This window comes from Pelophylax lessonae (assembly GCF_965119305.1).
Source record: "Pelophylax lessonae genome assembly, chromosome: 5".
Lineage (NCBI taxonomy): Eukaryota > Metazoa > Chordata > Amphibia > Anura > Ranidae > Pelophylax > Pelophylax lessonae.
Window position 1 is genome coordinate 439,140,625 of NC_138772.1, and position 16,797 is coordinate 439,157,421.

A 16,797-nucleotide genomic window follows, 5' to 3' on the forward strand; every position below is an offset into this window, starting at 1 on the left:
GCTAGGGTGGGGGGACAATAATGCTTCGCATTAAGCTGTGAATTTTCTGCCTACACGATAGCCATAGAATTGCTTTGATCCTATAAGGATCTTTCCCAGCTATTTATGTGGGGTTTCATGCAACTTGTGTTAAGAATTACCTTGCAAAGCTACATACTGTAAAATGAAATCCCGTTTTCAGTATATTAACTGGGAAACCATGTACAACAAAATAAAAAACCTAAATTAAAGTAGTATTGTGCTGCCACATTTGGTGCTTCTTACCAATCTGGATGTTGGCTATGTTGGATGTATTCCTATCACACAGCGGACTGAGGTCCAGGTTGCATTTTCTTTCAACATCCCCTAATAAAACAGATATGTTAATCATTCCATTTTCAGCACACACTACAAATTTACCTCTAGGAGGTTTGATCACTAGAGGATTTTTAATGCAAGAGATACATCCAAGAAATCTTCAACAGTTTCTACAAAATATTTCTTGGATTGTGCTCCTCTACTCCTGCTCCCACTATAACCAGCAATTAAAGCTGGGAATTTCTTTGCATTACACAGCAAAGACAGCTGTCAAGAATGATACAGCCACCACATTGTAAAAATACACAAATAGTCTGCAAGAGTCAATGAATAAGTACAATTTAGCAATGTATTTTATTGTATTTTCTATTTCATTCAGGACATTCAGCTAAAGACACCAAAAAAAAGTTAAAAAAAAAAAAAAAAACATTTCTATTTAGGCTGTATTATTGCATAGTTAACCCTTATTAACTCCATTATCCACTTCTCCTCTTAGCCATTCTTCAGCATACTAGTAGTTTCCTTTTAAGTGGTGGTTAAGCCACTATAAACTACACACAATCTCCTCGGTTTTAAAGCCTCCTATGGTTCAGCATATGTTCTTTGTAAAAAAGATGCCTATTTATACCTGAATTCCAATTGGCAGTCATCTGACTCCTTGAGGCTCCTTCTCTCGATCTGACAGCTAGAGCGGGAGGGGCCGATATTCCCCCGCTGACAGTCAGAAGGAGGAGAGATCAGACGTCAGCCAGGGAGGAGGGGAGCATGGAGCAGTCACGTGACCGCCGATCGCATTGTGAATTTAGGTAGAAATAGGCATCTTTTTTTTTTACAAAGAACATAAACTACAGCATAGGAGGCTCTATAACAGAGGGGATTGTGTGTATTGTCTACAGGTATTTCAGCAGCAGAAAAGGGGTGGGGGGAGTGGATTGGTAAGAGTTGACAGGCAGGGAGGGGGGAGGACAGGAGAGCAGCGGATGACGGAAGCATGTAAACTAACCATGGTGTCAGGGCTCACCGTGGTCAGTTTACAGGGTGGAGGGTATAGCCAGGCAGGATTAGCCGGGAATTTCAGGTCATAGAAGGGACCAAATTACACAGCACAAGCACTGTGCTGTATAATAATGCTTTAAAGAAGAAGGATCTATTTTTTTTTGGTTAACAAATGCTTTGAAGATTTTTTTTACTATTAATATTTACACCTTTTTAAAATTAGTTCGGTTTTTCATTGTTGCATAAAAAGTGTGCAAAATGGGAAGAGGACAATTTTAAGTGGCACAATTAATTTAATTGTGCCACTTCCTTCCACTTCACATAATTGTGAAGTAGAAGGAAAATGATAAATGGTATTCAAATTTTTTTACAAATAAATCTGTGAAAAGTGTGGCGTGCATTTGTAGTCAGAACTTTGTAGAACCACCTTTCGCTGCAAGTCTTTTTGGGGATGTCTCTACCAGCTTTGCACTAGGGGTGCACCGATCCGACTTTTTAAAGCATGCGGCTGCAGTACAGAGCAAAGCCACTGCTTCATGTGTATGGCTCCTCCATTCACAGGAGGAGTGCATCTGATATCACTCCGTCTGTGAGCTGGACCTATACAGGAAGTAGCGGCTTCATGCAAGTAAGGGACGGCTGATCCGGTACTCAGCAGACACCGTGGTAGGTTCTGCTGCAACAAAACCGATCGGCCCGTGGATCTGTTAATGTAACTGATCCCCCGATCCAGCTATTGTGGAAGTATCGGCGCCGATATCCGATCCTAATATTGGATCGGTGCATCCCTACTTTGCACCGATATCCGATCCTAATATTGGATCGGTGCATCCCTACTTTGCACATCTAGAGTGTGACATTTTTGCCCATTCTTTGCAAAATAGTTTAGGCTCTGTCAGATTGAATGGAGAACGTCTGTGAAAAGCAATTTTCAAGTCTTGCCACAGATTCTCAATTGGATTTAGGTCTGGACTTTGACAGGGCCACACTAACACATTAATATGCTTTGACATAAATCATTCCATTGTAGCTCTGGCTGTATGTTTAGGGTCGTTGTCCTTTCACACGGGTGTTCCGCCTGGCAGACTCCACTTTGCTCAGCGGGGATCGATTTGCTGATCCCCGCTGAGCATGCAGATGACAGGCCCGTCTCCACTCACTGTGCAGAGATGGACCTATCAGAGTCCTGTTCTCATCTATGAGAGATTGAATGAAAACGAAAAGCCCATATGAAAGGGGCCTAACAGGTTTTCTTCTAAGATTGCCCTGTATTTAGCCTTATCCATCTTCCCATCAACTCTGGCCAGCTTCCCTGTCGCTGCTGAAGAAAAGCATCCCCACAACATGATGCTGCCACCACCATTTTTCATGGTGGGGATGGTGTGTTCAGGGTGATGTGCAGTGTTAGCTTTCCGCTACACAAAGAGTTTTTCTTTTAGGCCCTTCTTCCACGTTTGCTGTGTACCCCACATGGCTTCTCGCAAACTGCAAACAGGACTTCTTATAGCTAGTGTTGAGCGAACACGGACTGTATTATTCGTGTTCGTACCGAATAATTGGATTTTTTGTACCCGAACACGGACACGGACACTTTACTGTATGTTCGGGTAAAAATCCGTGTTCGGTCGTTTTATTTCCGGGTTTTGCATGCTTTGGCGCTCTTTTCATGGCGGGCTTTCAACAGCCAATCAACAATCGTTTAACTGGTGTGCCTTAAGCCATCCCAGCCATGCCTGCAAATGTCTCAGTAGCTGTGATTGGCCGTCTGAAGCATGTGACCAAGTCTTTATAAGTTCGAGGCAGCCGCAGCGGCGTCATTATGCTGCTTAGATTCAGGGACAGAGCACACATCAACGTGCTGGCTGCTGATTAGGGAAAGATAGGCAGGAAAAAACCATTTGTGTCCGGATAGAATTGAGGGACAGGTCGGAGTGTTTAGGCAGGGCGAGTTGTAGGCATTTTAGGGATAGAGTCTGCTGAATTATAGGGTCAGTGTCTTCTACAAACTACAATCGATATTGCTGTGTGGGGGGTGGGGTCTGCACTCAATCCTGATCTACGATCTCTTCTCAATCCTGTTAGGGACAGAGTCTGCTGAATTTTAGGGAAACTGTGTTCTACAAACTACAATCGATATTGCTGTGTGGTGTGGGATTGGAGATAGGCAGGTGTCAGTGATCCACATCCATTTTTCTGTGTGTGAGCTGCAGTGAACACAATCTTTTTGGGCTGCAGTGAACACAATCTTTTTGGGCTGCAGTGAACACAATCTTTTTGGGCTGCAGTGAACACAATCTTTTTGGGCTGCAGTGAACACAATCTTTTTGGGGTGCAGTGAACAAAATCTTTTTGGGGTGCAGTGAACACAATCCTTTTTGGTGTGCAGTGAACACAATCTTTGTGGGGTGCAGTGAACAAAATCCTTTGTGGGGTGCAGTGAACACAATCTTTTTGGGGTGCAGTGAACAAAATCCTTTTTGGGGTGCAGTGAACAACATCCTTTTTGGGGTGCAGTGAACACAATCTTTTTGGGGTGCAGTGAACAAAATCCTTTGTGGGGTGCAGTGAACACAATCTTTTTGGGGTGCAGTGAACACAATCTTTTTGGGGTGGAGTGAACAACATCCTTTTTGGGGTGCAGTGAACAAAATCATTTTTGGGGTGCAGTGAACACAATCTTTTTGGGGTGCAGTGAACACAATCTTTTTGGGGTGCAGTGAACACAATCTTTTTGGGGTGGAGTGAACAACATCCTTTTTGGGGTGGAGTGAACAACATCCTTTTTGGGGTGCAGTGAACACAATCTTTTTGGGGTGCAGTGAACACAATCTTTGTGGGGTACAGTGAACAGAATCTTTGTGGGGTGCAGTGAACACAATCTTTGGGGGGGTACAGTGAACACAATCTTTGTGAGGTGCAGTGAACACAATCTTTGTGGGGTGCAGTGAACACAATCATTGTGGGGTGCAGTGAACTCAATCTTTGTGGGGTACAGTGAACACAATCTCATACTTCTGAAGGTTTGAGGGTGCTGCCTGTTCCATACTCCCCCTACTCCTCATCTAGCCTTTTAGGGGTACAAACAATAGTAATTGGGGCCTAGTGTGGTTGTGTACGTGTGATATACATACACTTTTTTGGGATCATATTTTCTATTCCGCTATTTAATCAAAAACCTTTGGGGATCAGTTAAATTGGGGGATAGTCTGTGTTGGTACGTGTGAGAGAGATCCACCTTTCCAAGTTGTTGGGGTTCATCTCATACTTCTGAAGGTTTGAGGGTGCTGCCTGTTCCATACTCCCCCTACTCCTAGCCTTTTAGGGGTACAAACAATAGTAATTGGGGCCTAGTGTGGTTGTGTACGTGTGATATACATACACTTTTTTGGGATCATATTTTCTATTCCGCTATTTAATCAAAAACCTTTGGGGATCAGTTAAATTGGGGGATAGTCTGTGTTGGTACGTGTGAGAGAGATCCACCTTTCCAAGTTGTTGGGGTTCATCTCATACTTCTGAAGGTTTGAGGGTGCTGCCTGTTCCATACTCCCCCTACTCCTAGCCTTTTAGGGGTACAAACAATAGTAATTGGGGCCTAGTGTGGTTGTGTACGTGTGATATACATACACTTTTTTGGGATCATATTTTCTATTCCGCTATTTAATCAAAAACCTTTGGGGATCAGTTAAATTGGGGGATAGTCTGTGTTGGTACGTGTGAGAGAGATCCACCTTTCCAAGTTGTTGGGGTTCATCTCATACTTCTGAAGGTTTGAGGGTGCTGCCTGTTCCATACTCCCCCTACTCCTAGCCTTTTAGGGGTACAAACAATAGTAATTGGGGCCTAGTGTGGTTGTGTACGTGTGATATACATACACTTTTTTGGGATCATATTTTCTATTCCGCTATTTAATCAAAAACCTTTGGGGATCAGTTAAATTGGGGGATAGTCTGTGTTGGTACGTGTGAGAGAGATCCACCTTTCCAAGTTGTTGGGGTTCATCTCATACTTCTGAAGGTTTGAGGGTGCTGCCTGTTCCATACTCCCCCTACTCCTAGCCTTTTAGGGGTACAAACAATAGTAATTGGGGCCTAGTGTGGTTGTGTACGTGTGATATACATACACTTTTTTGGGATCATATTTTCTATTCCGCTATTTAATCAAAAACCTTTGGGGATCAGTTAAATTGGGGGATAGTCTGTGTTGGTACGTGTGAGAGAGATCCACCTTTCCAAGTTGTTGGGGTTCATCTCATACTTCTGAAGGTTTGAGGGTGCTGCCTGTTCCATACTCCCCCTACTCCTAGCCTTTTAGGGGTACAAACAATAGTAATTGGGGCCTAGTGTGGTTGTGTACGTGTGATATACATACACTTTTTTGGGATCATATTTTCTATTCCGCTATTTAATCAAAAACCTTTGGGGATCAGTTAAATTGGGGGATAGTCTGTGTTGGTACGTGTGAGAGAGATCCACCTTTCCAAGTTGTTGGGGTTCATCTCATACTTCTGAAGGTTTGAGGGTGCTGCCTGTTCCATACTCCCCCTACTCCTAGCCTTTTAGGGGTACAAACAATAGTAATTGGGGCCTAGTGTGGTTGTGTACGTGTGATATACATACACTTTTTTGGGATCATATTTTCTATTCCGCTATTTAATCAAAAACCTTTGGGGATCAGTTAAATTGGGGGATAGTCTGTGTTGGTACGTGTGAGAGAGATCCACCTTTCCAAGTTGTTGGGGTTCATCTCATACTTCTGAAGGTTTGAGGGTGCTGCCTGTTCCATACCCCCCCTACTCCTCATCTAGCCTTTTAGGGGTACAAACAATAGTAATTGGGGCCTAGTGTGGTTGTGTACGTGTGATATACATACACTTTTTTTGGATCATATTTTCTATTCCGCTATTTAATCAAAAACCTTTGGGGATCAGTTAAATTGGGGGATAGTCTGTGTCGGTACGTGTGAGAGAGATCCACCTTTCCAAGTTGTTGGGGTTCATCTCATACTTCTGAAGGTTTGAGGGTGCTGCCTGTTCCATACTCCCCCTACTCCTCATCTAGCCTTTTAGGGGTACAAACAATAGTAATTGGGGCCTAGTGTGGTTGTGTACGTGCGAGATACATACACTTTTTTTGATCATATTTCCTATTCCGCTATTCAATAAAAACCTTTGAGGATCAATTGAATTGCGGGATAGTCTGTGTCGGTACGTGTGAGAGAGATCCACCTTTCCAAGTTGTTGGGGTTCATCTCATACTTCTGAAGGTTTGAGGGTGCTGCCTGTTCCATACTCCCCCTACTCCTCATCTAGCCTTTTAGGGGTACAAACAATAGTAATTGGGGCCTAGTGTGGTTGTGTACGTGTGATATACATACACTTTTTTGGGATCATATTTTCTATTCCGCTATTTAATCAAAAACCTTTGGGGATCAGTTAAATTGGGGGATAGTCTGTGTTGGTACGTGTGAGAGAGATCCACCTTTCCAAGTTGTTGGGGTTCATCTCATACTTCTGAAGGTTTGAGGGTGCTGCCTGTTCCATACTCCCCCTACTCCTAGCCTTTTAGGGGTACAAACAATAGTAATTGGGGCCCAGTGTGGTTGTGTACGTGTGATATACATACACTTTTTTGGGATCATATTTTCTATTCCGCTATTTAATCAAAAACCTTTGGGGATCAGTTAAATTGGGGGATAGTCTGTGTCGGTACGTGTGAGAGAGATCCACCTTTCCAAGTTGTTGGGGTTCATCTCATACTTCTGAAGGTTTGAGGGTGCTGCCTGTTCCATACCCCCCCTACTCCTCATCTAGCCTTTTAGGGGTACAAACAATAGTAATTGGGGCCTAGTGTGGTTGTGTACGTGCGAGATACATACACTTTTTTTGATCATATTTCCTATTCCGCTATTCAATAAAAACCTTTGAGGATCAATTGAATTGCGGGATAGTCTGTGTCGGTACGTGTGAGAGAGATCCACCTTTCCAAGTTGTTGGGGTTCATCTCATACTTCTGAAGGTTTGAGGGTGCTGCCTGTTCCATACTCCCCCTACTCCTCATCTAGCCTTTTAGGGGTACAAACAATAGTAATTGGGGCCTAGTGTGGTTGTGTACGTGTGATATACATACACTTTTTTTGGATCATATTTTCTATTCCGCTATTTAATCAAAAACCTTTGGGGATCAGTTAAATTGGGGGATAGTCTGTGTTGGTACGTGTGAGAGAGATCCACCTTTCCAAGTTGTTGGGGTTCATCTCATACTTCTGAAGGTTTGAGGGTGCTGCCTGTTCCATACTCCCCCTACTCCTCATCTAGCCTTTTAGGGGTACAAACAATAGTAATTGGGGCCCAGTGTGGTTGTGTACGTGTGATATACATACACTTTTTTGGGATCATATTTTCTATTCCGCTATTTAATCAAAAACCTTTGGGGATCAGTTAAATTGGGGGATAGTCTGTGTCGGTACGTGTGAGAGAGATCCACCTTTCCAAGTTGTTGGGGTTCATCTCATACTTCTGAAGGTTTGAGGGTGCTGCCTGTTCCATACCCCCCCTACTCCTCATCTAGCCTTTTAGGGGTACAAACAATAGTAATTGGGGCCTAGTGTGGTTGTGTACGTGCGAGATACATACACTTTTTTTGATCATATTTCCTATTCCGCTATTCAATAAAAACCTTTGAGGATCAATTGAATTGCGGGATAGTCTGTGTCGGTACGTGTGAGAGAGATCCACCTTTCCAAGTTGTTGGGGTTCATCTCATACTTCTGAAGGTTTGAGGGTGCTGCCTGTTCCATACTCCCCCTACTCCTCATCTAGCCTTTTAGGGGTACAAACAATAGTAATTGGGGCCTAGTGTGGTTGTGTACGTGTGATATACATACACTTTTTTTGGATCATATTTTCTATTCCGCTATTTAATCAAAAACCTTTGGGGATCAGTTAAATTGGGGGATAGTCTGTGTTGGTACGTGTGAGAGAGATCCACCTTTCCAAGTTGTTGGGGTTCATCTCATACTTCTGAAGGTTTGAGGGTGCTGCCTGTTCCATACTCCCCCTACTCCTCATCTAGCCTTTTAGGGGTACAAACAATAGTAATTGGGGCCCAGTGTGGTTGTGTACGTGTGATATACATACACTTTTTTGGGATCATATTTTCTATTCCGCTATTTAATCAAAAACCTTTGGGGATCAGTTAAATTGGGGGATAGTCTGTGTCGGTACGTGTGAGAGAGATCCACCTTTCCAAGTTGTTGGGGTTCATCTCATACTTCTGAAGGTTTGAGGGTGCTGCCTGTTCCATACCCCCCCTACTCCTCATCTAGCCTTTTAGGGGTACAAACAATAGTAATTGGGGCCTAGTGTGGTTGTGTACGTGCGAGATACATACACTTTTTTTGATCATATTTCCTATTCCGCTATTCAATAAAAACCTTTGAGGATCAATTGAATTGCGGGATAGTCTGTGTCGGTACGTGTGAGAGAGATCCACCTTTCCAAGTTGTTGGGGTTCATCTCATACTTCTGAAGGTTTGAGGGTGCTGCCTGTTCCATACTCCCCCTACTCCTCATCTAGCCTTTTAGGGGTACAAACAATAGTAATTGGGGCCTAGTGTGGTTGTGTACGTGTGATATACATACACTTTTTTTGGATCATATTTTCTATTCCGCTATTTAATCAAAAACCTTTGGGGATCAGTTAAATTGGGGGATAGTCTGTGTTGGTACGTGTGAGAGAGATCCACCTTTCCAAGTTGTTGGGGTTCATCTCATACTTCTGAAGGTTTGAGGGTGCTGCCTGTTCCATACTCCCCCTACTCCTCATCTAGCCTTTTAGGGGTACAAACAATAGTAATTGGGGCCCAGTGTGGTTGTGTACGTGTGATATACATACACTTTTTTGGGATCATATTTTCTATTCCGCTATTTAATCAAAAACCTTTGGGGATCAGTTAAATTGGGGGATAGTCTGTGTCGGTACGTGTGAGAGAGATCCACCTTTCCAAGTTGTTGGGGTTCATCTCATACTTCTGAAGGTTTGAGGGTGCTGCCTGTTCCATACCCCCCCTACTCCTCATCTAGCCTTTTAGGGGTACAAACAATAGTAATTGGGGCCTAGTGTGGTTGTGTACGTGTGATATACATACACTTTTTTTGGATCATATTTTCTATTCCGCTATTTAATCAAAAACCTTTGGGGATCAGTTAAATTGGGGGATAGTCTGTGTCGGTACGTGTGAGAGAGATCCACCTTTCCAAGTTGTTGGGGTTCATCTCATACTTCTGAAGGTTTGAGGGTGCTGCCTGTTCCATACCCCCCCTACTCCTCATCTAGCCTTTTAGGGGTACAAACAATAGTAATTGGGGCCTAGTGTGGTTGTGTACGTGCGAGATACATACACTTTTTTTGATCATATTTCCTATTCCGCTATTCAATAAAAACCTTTGAGGATCAATTGAATTGCGGGATAGTCTGTGTCGGTACGTGTGAGAGAGATCCACCTTTCCAAGTTGTTGGGGTTCATCTCATACTTCTGAAGGTTTGAGGGTGCTGCCTGTTCCATACTCCCCCTACTCCTCATCTAGCCTTTTAGGGGTACAAACAATAGTAATTGGGGCCCAGTGTGGTTGTGTACGTGTGATATACATACACTTTTTTTGGATCATATTTTCTATTCCGCTATTTAATTTAACTGGGCCTCCATGCGAGACCTGTGTGCCTTGTTGCGCTGTTTTGAGTACTCCACCAACATGGCCAGTGGCAATGACGCCGTTCTCAGCTTAACTATCCCACTTCTATGCCTCCTTGAAAAAACAATTCGGGCGATGATGGAAGAGGATGTGGCACAGGATGAGGAGGAGGAGGAGGATGAAGAGGTAACATTTCCAAGGCTTTCAGGGCAGTCATTCGCAAGGGGCTCCGAGGGTGGGTTCCTGCACACGCAAACGCCAGGGACGCAATTGTCCAGCAGGGGCACAGTTCTGGAGGATGAGGAGGATGAGGAGGAGGAGGAGCTGGAACCATGTTCACAGCAGGGTGGCACCCAGGCCAGCTCATGGCCATCACTGGTGCGTGGCTGGGGGGATACAGAGGACACGGACGATACACCTCCCACAGAGGACAGCCTTTCGTTGCCTCTGGGCAGCCTGGCACACATGAGCGATTACATGCTGCAGTGTCTCCACAACGACCGCCGAGTTGCCCACATTCTAACTTGTGCTGATTACTGGGTGGCCACGCTGCTGGATCCCCGTTACAAGGACAACGTACCGTCCTTAATTCACTCACTGGAGCGCGATCGCAAGATGCGCGAGTACAAGCGCACGCTGGTAGACGCCATGCTGCTGGCATTCCCATCTGACAGCGGGGCCACAGTGGAAGCACAAGGCAGAGGAGGAGGAGGAGGAGGTCGCCAACGCAACCAGGGCACCGCCAGCACCTCAGAAGGCAGGGTTAGCATGGCCGAAATGTGGAAAAGCTTTGTCAGCACGCCACAACAAACAGCAGCACCAGCAGCTCAGATGGAACGTCTTAGCAGGAGGCAGCATTTTACCAACATGGTGGAGCAGTATGTGTGCACACGCCTACATGTAGTGAATGACGGGTCTGCCCCCTTCAACTTCTGGGTCTCCAAATTGGGCACATGGCCTGAGCTTGCCCTTTACGCCTTGGAGGTGCTGGCGTGCCCTGCAGCCAGTGTATTATCTGAACGGGTATTTAGCACGGCTGGGGGCGTTATAACAGACAAGCGCAGCCGCCTGTCCAGAGACAATGTGGACAAGCTCACGTTCATTAAAATGAACCAGGCATGGATCCCACGGGACTTTTCCGTACCTTATGCAGAATAGCAATGGATACCGACCTTACCCACCCATTGTTCCATTTTTGCTCTTTCTCACTCTTTTGGGGTGTACCCTCATTTAAAATTTTTGAAAAGAAGCAGTGTTGGCTACCTCGTCCTCCTCCTCAGGGCCAGATTAATGTAGGGGCTATTGGAGCTGCAGCTCCAGGCCCCTACCTTTTATATAGGCCCCGGGTTGGCCATATTCACTGTTACCGCTCTTCTGTCACTTGTAAACACAGAAGTCTGGCTTCTATGCTCGCTTCCCCAGGCAGCACCCTCAGAACCTCCCCACACAGCGTGAAGGCCGGACAAGGAGGGACAGTTGGCGATGCATGGATGTGTTTATGGGCTTCAGAGACAGCATCCCATGTTGAATTAGGCATGCATGGCTGCACCCTTCCTCCTCTGGGTGCATGGCAAGGCACGGCCCTTAAGGCCCTTCAAAATCCTCAGCACCAAGCCCATGATGCTGTTAATCCGGCCCTGGTCCTCCTCCACCGCCGCTTCCACCTACACCGCCCATAGGTGTGCGCAGCCTATTGCATTAAGGTGTGCACCCCAAAGTTGAAATACACATGCATGTGTTTGCCAGCAGGGAGAGTAATGTATCGGGGCCATGTACCTGTAGGCAAGGAGAAATAGAGCAGAGCAGGTCCCAGGGAGATCTTTCCCATCTCCTCACTGGCAATGCTATGTGCCCTAGGTGATTAGGGTGTGCCCAGGCACACCCAGCACACCCTGTGCGCACGCCTATGTCACCGCCACATCCACCACCACCTCAACCTCCCTCCTACTCCATATGGGCCTCGTCCTTCAGAGATGAAGAAGAACATTGTTTTATTTTTCTGTTTTTTTTTTTGTTGTTTTAAGTTATTTCCCTATCCACATTTGTTTGCAGAGCACTTGCCATGCTCTTAATTACGTTTTGCTGCCATTTGCAGCACTCTAGCCCTTTCCTTTGGTGTTTTAGAGCCATTTTAGTGCCTTAAAGTTCGGGTCCCCATTGACTTCAATGGGGTTCGGTGTCCGGGAAAAGTTCGGTAAAAGTCCGGGACACGGACCCGGACTTTTTTTTAAAGTTCGGCCGAACCCGTCGAACACGGACATCTAGGTGTTCGCTCAACCCTACTTATAGCTTTCTTTCAACAATGCCTACCTAGCCTGTCAGTTTAGGTGGACGGGATTGTCTTGGTAGGTTTGTAGTTGTGCCATACTCTTTCCATTTTTGGATAATGGATTGAACAGTGCTCGGTGAGATGTTCAAAGATTGGTATATTTTTTTATAATTTAACCCTGCTTTAAACTTCTCCTCAACTTTATCCCTGACCTGTCTGGTGTATTCCTTGGCCTTCATAATGAGGTTTGTTCACCAAGATTCTCTAAAAAAAACTCTAAGGGCTTCACAGAACAGTTGTATTTATATGGAGAGTAAAGGAGTTGTAAAGTCAGAAGGCCATTTATCTTAATGCATTCTATGCATTAAGATAAAAAGTCTTTTGTGTGTAGCAGCCTCCCCAGCACCCTCTAATACTTACCTGAGCCCCATCTAACTCTCTAGCGATGTCCACGAGTTCCTTTGCCCATCTGGAGCTCTCTCTCGATTGGCTGAGACACAGCCGTGGCACCATTGGATTCTGTGGCTGTCAAAGTCAGTTAGCCATTTAGGAGAGAAAGGAGGTGGGCCGAACGGCAGCTCTGTGTCTGAATGGTCACCAGAGCCCAGCTCCGCTGCCCCCATAGCAAGCTGCTAGGGAGGGGCCAGGAACAGCAACGTGGGACCCGAGAAGAGGAGGATCCAGGCTGCCCTGTGCCAAACTAACAGCACACAGGAGGTAAGTATAACATGTTTGTTATTTAAAAAAAAAAACAAGACTTAATCACTTTAAGCGCCGGTTCACACTAGCGAGACGCTACTTTCAGGGGCGACCTCCGAGAGCGGCCGCCACGGACTTCACAACATTGAAGTATATGGCGGTCGCCTCCTGGTCGCCCCAAAGAAGCTCCGGACCCTTTTTCTAGGTCGGAGCGACTTGTGTCACTCCTTTTAGAATGGGTCCGCAGCTTCCCTATGGGAGGCGACCTGCGGCGACCAGGTCGCCTCACAGGTCGCCCTAGTGTGAACCGAGGCTAAGTTACACACAGGTGGGCTCTATTTACTAATAATGTGACTTATGAAGGCAATTGATTCCACTAGATTTTAGTTATGGGTATCGGAGTAAAGAGGGGTGAATACAAATGTATGCCAGCCACTTCACAATTTTGCGCCACTTTGTGTTGGTCTATCACATATAATCCTAATAAAATAAATTTACGTTTTTGGTTGTAACATGAGAAAATGTGGAAAATTTCAAGTGGTATGAATACTTTTTTTAGGGCACTGTATATAGAATATAGTAATCCAAGTCTCCGCTCTTAAATATTTAAAATATTGCAGTCTAACCTTTCAGGAACTATTACAAATGCCCACTTGACATTGGCTTTTTTTTTTTTTGTTTAAAGAGACTATGAGCAGAATAAAAATGACATTTATGGTCAATAGCATTACTACAGCAGTTTGTTTTTCATCTGTAAAAGTTTAATACTAGCTGTTCCTGTCAACAGATTCATTTTTTTTCCACTTCCTGTAACAGGCCAAGTCGTTTAACAAATTTGGCAGTTGCAGAGCTATAAACCATATACACTGTGGGTGTTTATAACAGTTAGCTCTTTCACATTTGACAGCTGTGCAGGTACATGTCCTTGAATGAAGAATGTCCGCATTCAGAGACAAGCACATACTGGGGGAGCCAAGTGGCGAATCCCCTGAATAAACGTGCAAACCAAAGAATGCGTAGCCAAAAGACGGTTAAAAGAAGACAGTCAAGGCTGAAAATCTGGCCCTTATCGGTACACCCAAGGCCAGGTGCTACTCAACAGCTCGTTGGAGGAATGTCAAAATCCGAGCCACCGAAAAGGGAATGGGGATGACCCCCAAGTGACTCACACCACACAATATACGTGTCTTCGAGGCGCGATGGTAGATCTTCCTAGGAGGTAGGTTTTCTAGCCTTTAACAGCATGGGAATCACTGATTTAGACAACCCCCTATCCTTCAGCACCTGGCTTTCAACAGCTAAGCCATTAAAGCCAGCGACTGTAAAGCAATAGATGGGCCAATAGATCTTCTCTGAGAGGAAGTCTCTAAGGGGCATCGGCAACCGGCCGTACCAGATTGGCGTACCAAGACCGCCGAGGCCAGTCTGGAGCCAGGATGACCAAATCCCTTCTGCCTCGATCCTTCGCAGAAGACTTGGCAGAAGTTTTAGCGGGGGGGAAAGGCGTATATCAGATGATACTGGCCCCAAGGAGCCACCAGTGCATTTGTGGCGTCAGCCAGAGGATCCTGAGACCTTGCCTCAATTCTTTGTACCTTCCTGTTGAGACGAGAGGCCAACAGGTCCACCTCGGAAGTTCCCCACCGGAGACAAAGATGAACCTTAAAATGCCGGCTACCTCCCGAGCTGCAAGGACACTACTTGTGCCCTCTTGATCATTGACATACGCCACTGCCGTGGCATTGTTCAATTGAATCCTTACCGGGCACCCCTGAAGGCGATTTGTCCAATGAGCCAGACAAATCTTATTGTCCGAAGTTCCAGTATATTGATTGGTAGTCTGGACTCCTCCAGAGTCCATGCCCCTTTGAGCACATCCGTGCCCAAAACGCCTCCCTACCCGGGCAGGCTGGAAACCATGGAAACTCCCGTCCAGTACAAGGAAAGGAAGGATTTGCCCTGTCGAATCGCTGGAGAGCGAAGCCACCATATCAGGGACCCTCTCGTATCCCCGCTCACCAAGATCAGATTGTCTAGACTGTGGATTCTTGTCCCACTTGGCAAGAATCTCTCTTTGCAGAGGTCTTGAGTGGAATTGTGCAAATGGAACCACCTCAAAAGGTAGACACTATCAGCCACAGCACCCGCATGCAAGTCCTGAAAGATGACTGATTGCTGGACAACAGGAGCCAAATTGCATCCTGCAGCTTTTGGAGTTTTTTCTCCTGGAAGAAACACCTTGGCTGAAGCAGAGTCATGAGTTAGACCCAGATAGTCCAACTTGGTGGATGGAACCAGAGCAGATTTTTGGAAGTTCAATTTCCAACTGAACTCCTACAGAGTCCGTACAGTAATTTCCTGGTTGTCCTTGAGAGCAGTCGGAGACTCTGCCCACAGTAGAAGAGCAACCAGGTACCCAGTACCGCAATCCCCCGCTGCCACTATAATGCCAACACTTTTGTAAATACCCGAGAAGCGGAGACGAGACCCAGACAAGAGTAATACCATGATTTGATAATGCTCCTCACCCACGGCAAAGCGGAGGAAACTCTGATGACCGACATATAATGGAATATGAAGGTAAGCATATTTTGATGTGGGGATGCCACTACCGCACGAATGGACTCCATTCGGAACTTCTGTACCTGCACAAAGCAGGTTTGGCTAGAAACCTTGAAAACGTTCCGATTTTGAAACCTGAACAATCACCCCCTGTAGTAGAAAGTCTTGTACCGACCCCGAAGAAACCTCGCAGGCAGTCCGGGGACAAACGCAGGTTGGAAGGAAAGAACCTCACTGTAGGATAAGACCGAATCTTGTAGCCGGACTGAATAAGCTCATGGATCCACCAGTCTTGAATCAGGGAGGTCCATGGGTCCAGAAATAAGCAAAGACATCCCCCCACCTCAGATACGGGTGAGGGCACCCCTTTAGACATAAGAGGGCTTGTCTGCAGGTCTGGAAAAACCTGCTCTCTGCTTACCAGACCAGGTCCTCTTGGAACTCCTGAGGAGGTCCTGACAGACTTAGATCCTTTGTCTAGAGATCCTGAGAGACGAAAAGGCCACATATGAGCTAAAGAAAAAAAGGGCCCACGTCTGTGACGAGACTCCTTGCCCCTGGCAGCCTGTGGAAAAAGAGTACTCCCCCCCCCCCCCCCCGTAAGACCCTTAATGATATCATCCATATCATACGCCGAAGGACCACTGCTGTTATGGACAGCCTAGAAACAAAAGGAGCCGCATCCAGGGAGGCATCACAAACTGCAGACAAACTGCAAACCCTGGACCAACTGGTTCGCCGGCTCTGCAAGGGCAGGGGGAAGCGGTTCCCCCTCCAGATCCCGGCATAAAAGCTTTGCCCACTTCGTTAAAGTCTGGGACACCAATGCTATGGTGAACACTGGCCCAAGGACAGAACCAGCCACAGTAGACATGTAGTGGACCAAAGACTTGGCTCGCCTGTCAAAGAGGTCTTTAAAAGCCGGAAACTCCTCCACCAGATAAGAATGGATTTATTCAGTCTGGAACCTGGGAATTCATTACAGGTGGGACTGTCCACTTTTTTTTTTTTCTTATCAGGGACTCTTTAAAGGACTACTGTCTAGAAAAATGCTTACGCACCGACCTATTACATTTAGGTCACTGATTCACAACAATTTTGTCAAAATAGGCGGAAAAAAGGAATACCTTTGCTGCTTTTGGAGAGCTGCAGGTACCAAAGGGGACCGGTGCCTCTGACGCAGCAGATGCTGCATCCTCCATTTTTATAAGTTGCCCGCAACGATACAATTAGTGCATCCACCAGCATCGTTTTATAAGCAGCTGCAGTAGAAGAGGAATCA

General features: G+C 45.8%; 1 protein-coding gene across 4 annotated transcripts in view; it reads right to left on the bottom strand.

The window, feature by feature from the left end:
* PDE7A (phosphodiesterase 7A) overlaps positions 1–16,797 on the bottom strand; it is a 256,033-nt gene that overhangs the window by 4,655 nt on the left and 234,581 nt on the right. For all 4 annotated transcript variants that reach the window (XM_082259748.1, XM_082259747.1, XM_082259749.1 and 1 more), the window contains one exon: positions 265–345. In XM_082259748.1, the coding sequence (XP_082115874.1) occupies positions 265–345 (81 nt within the window). The remainder of the gene's footprint in view (positions 1–264; positions 346–16,797) is intronic.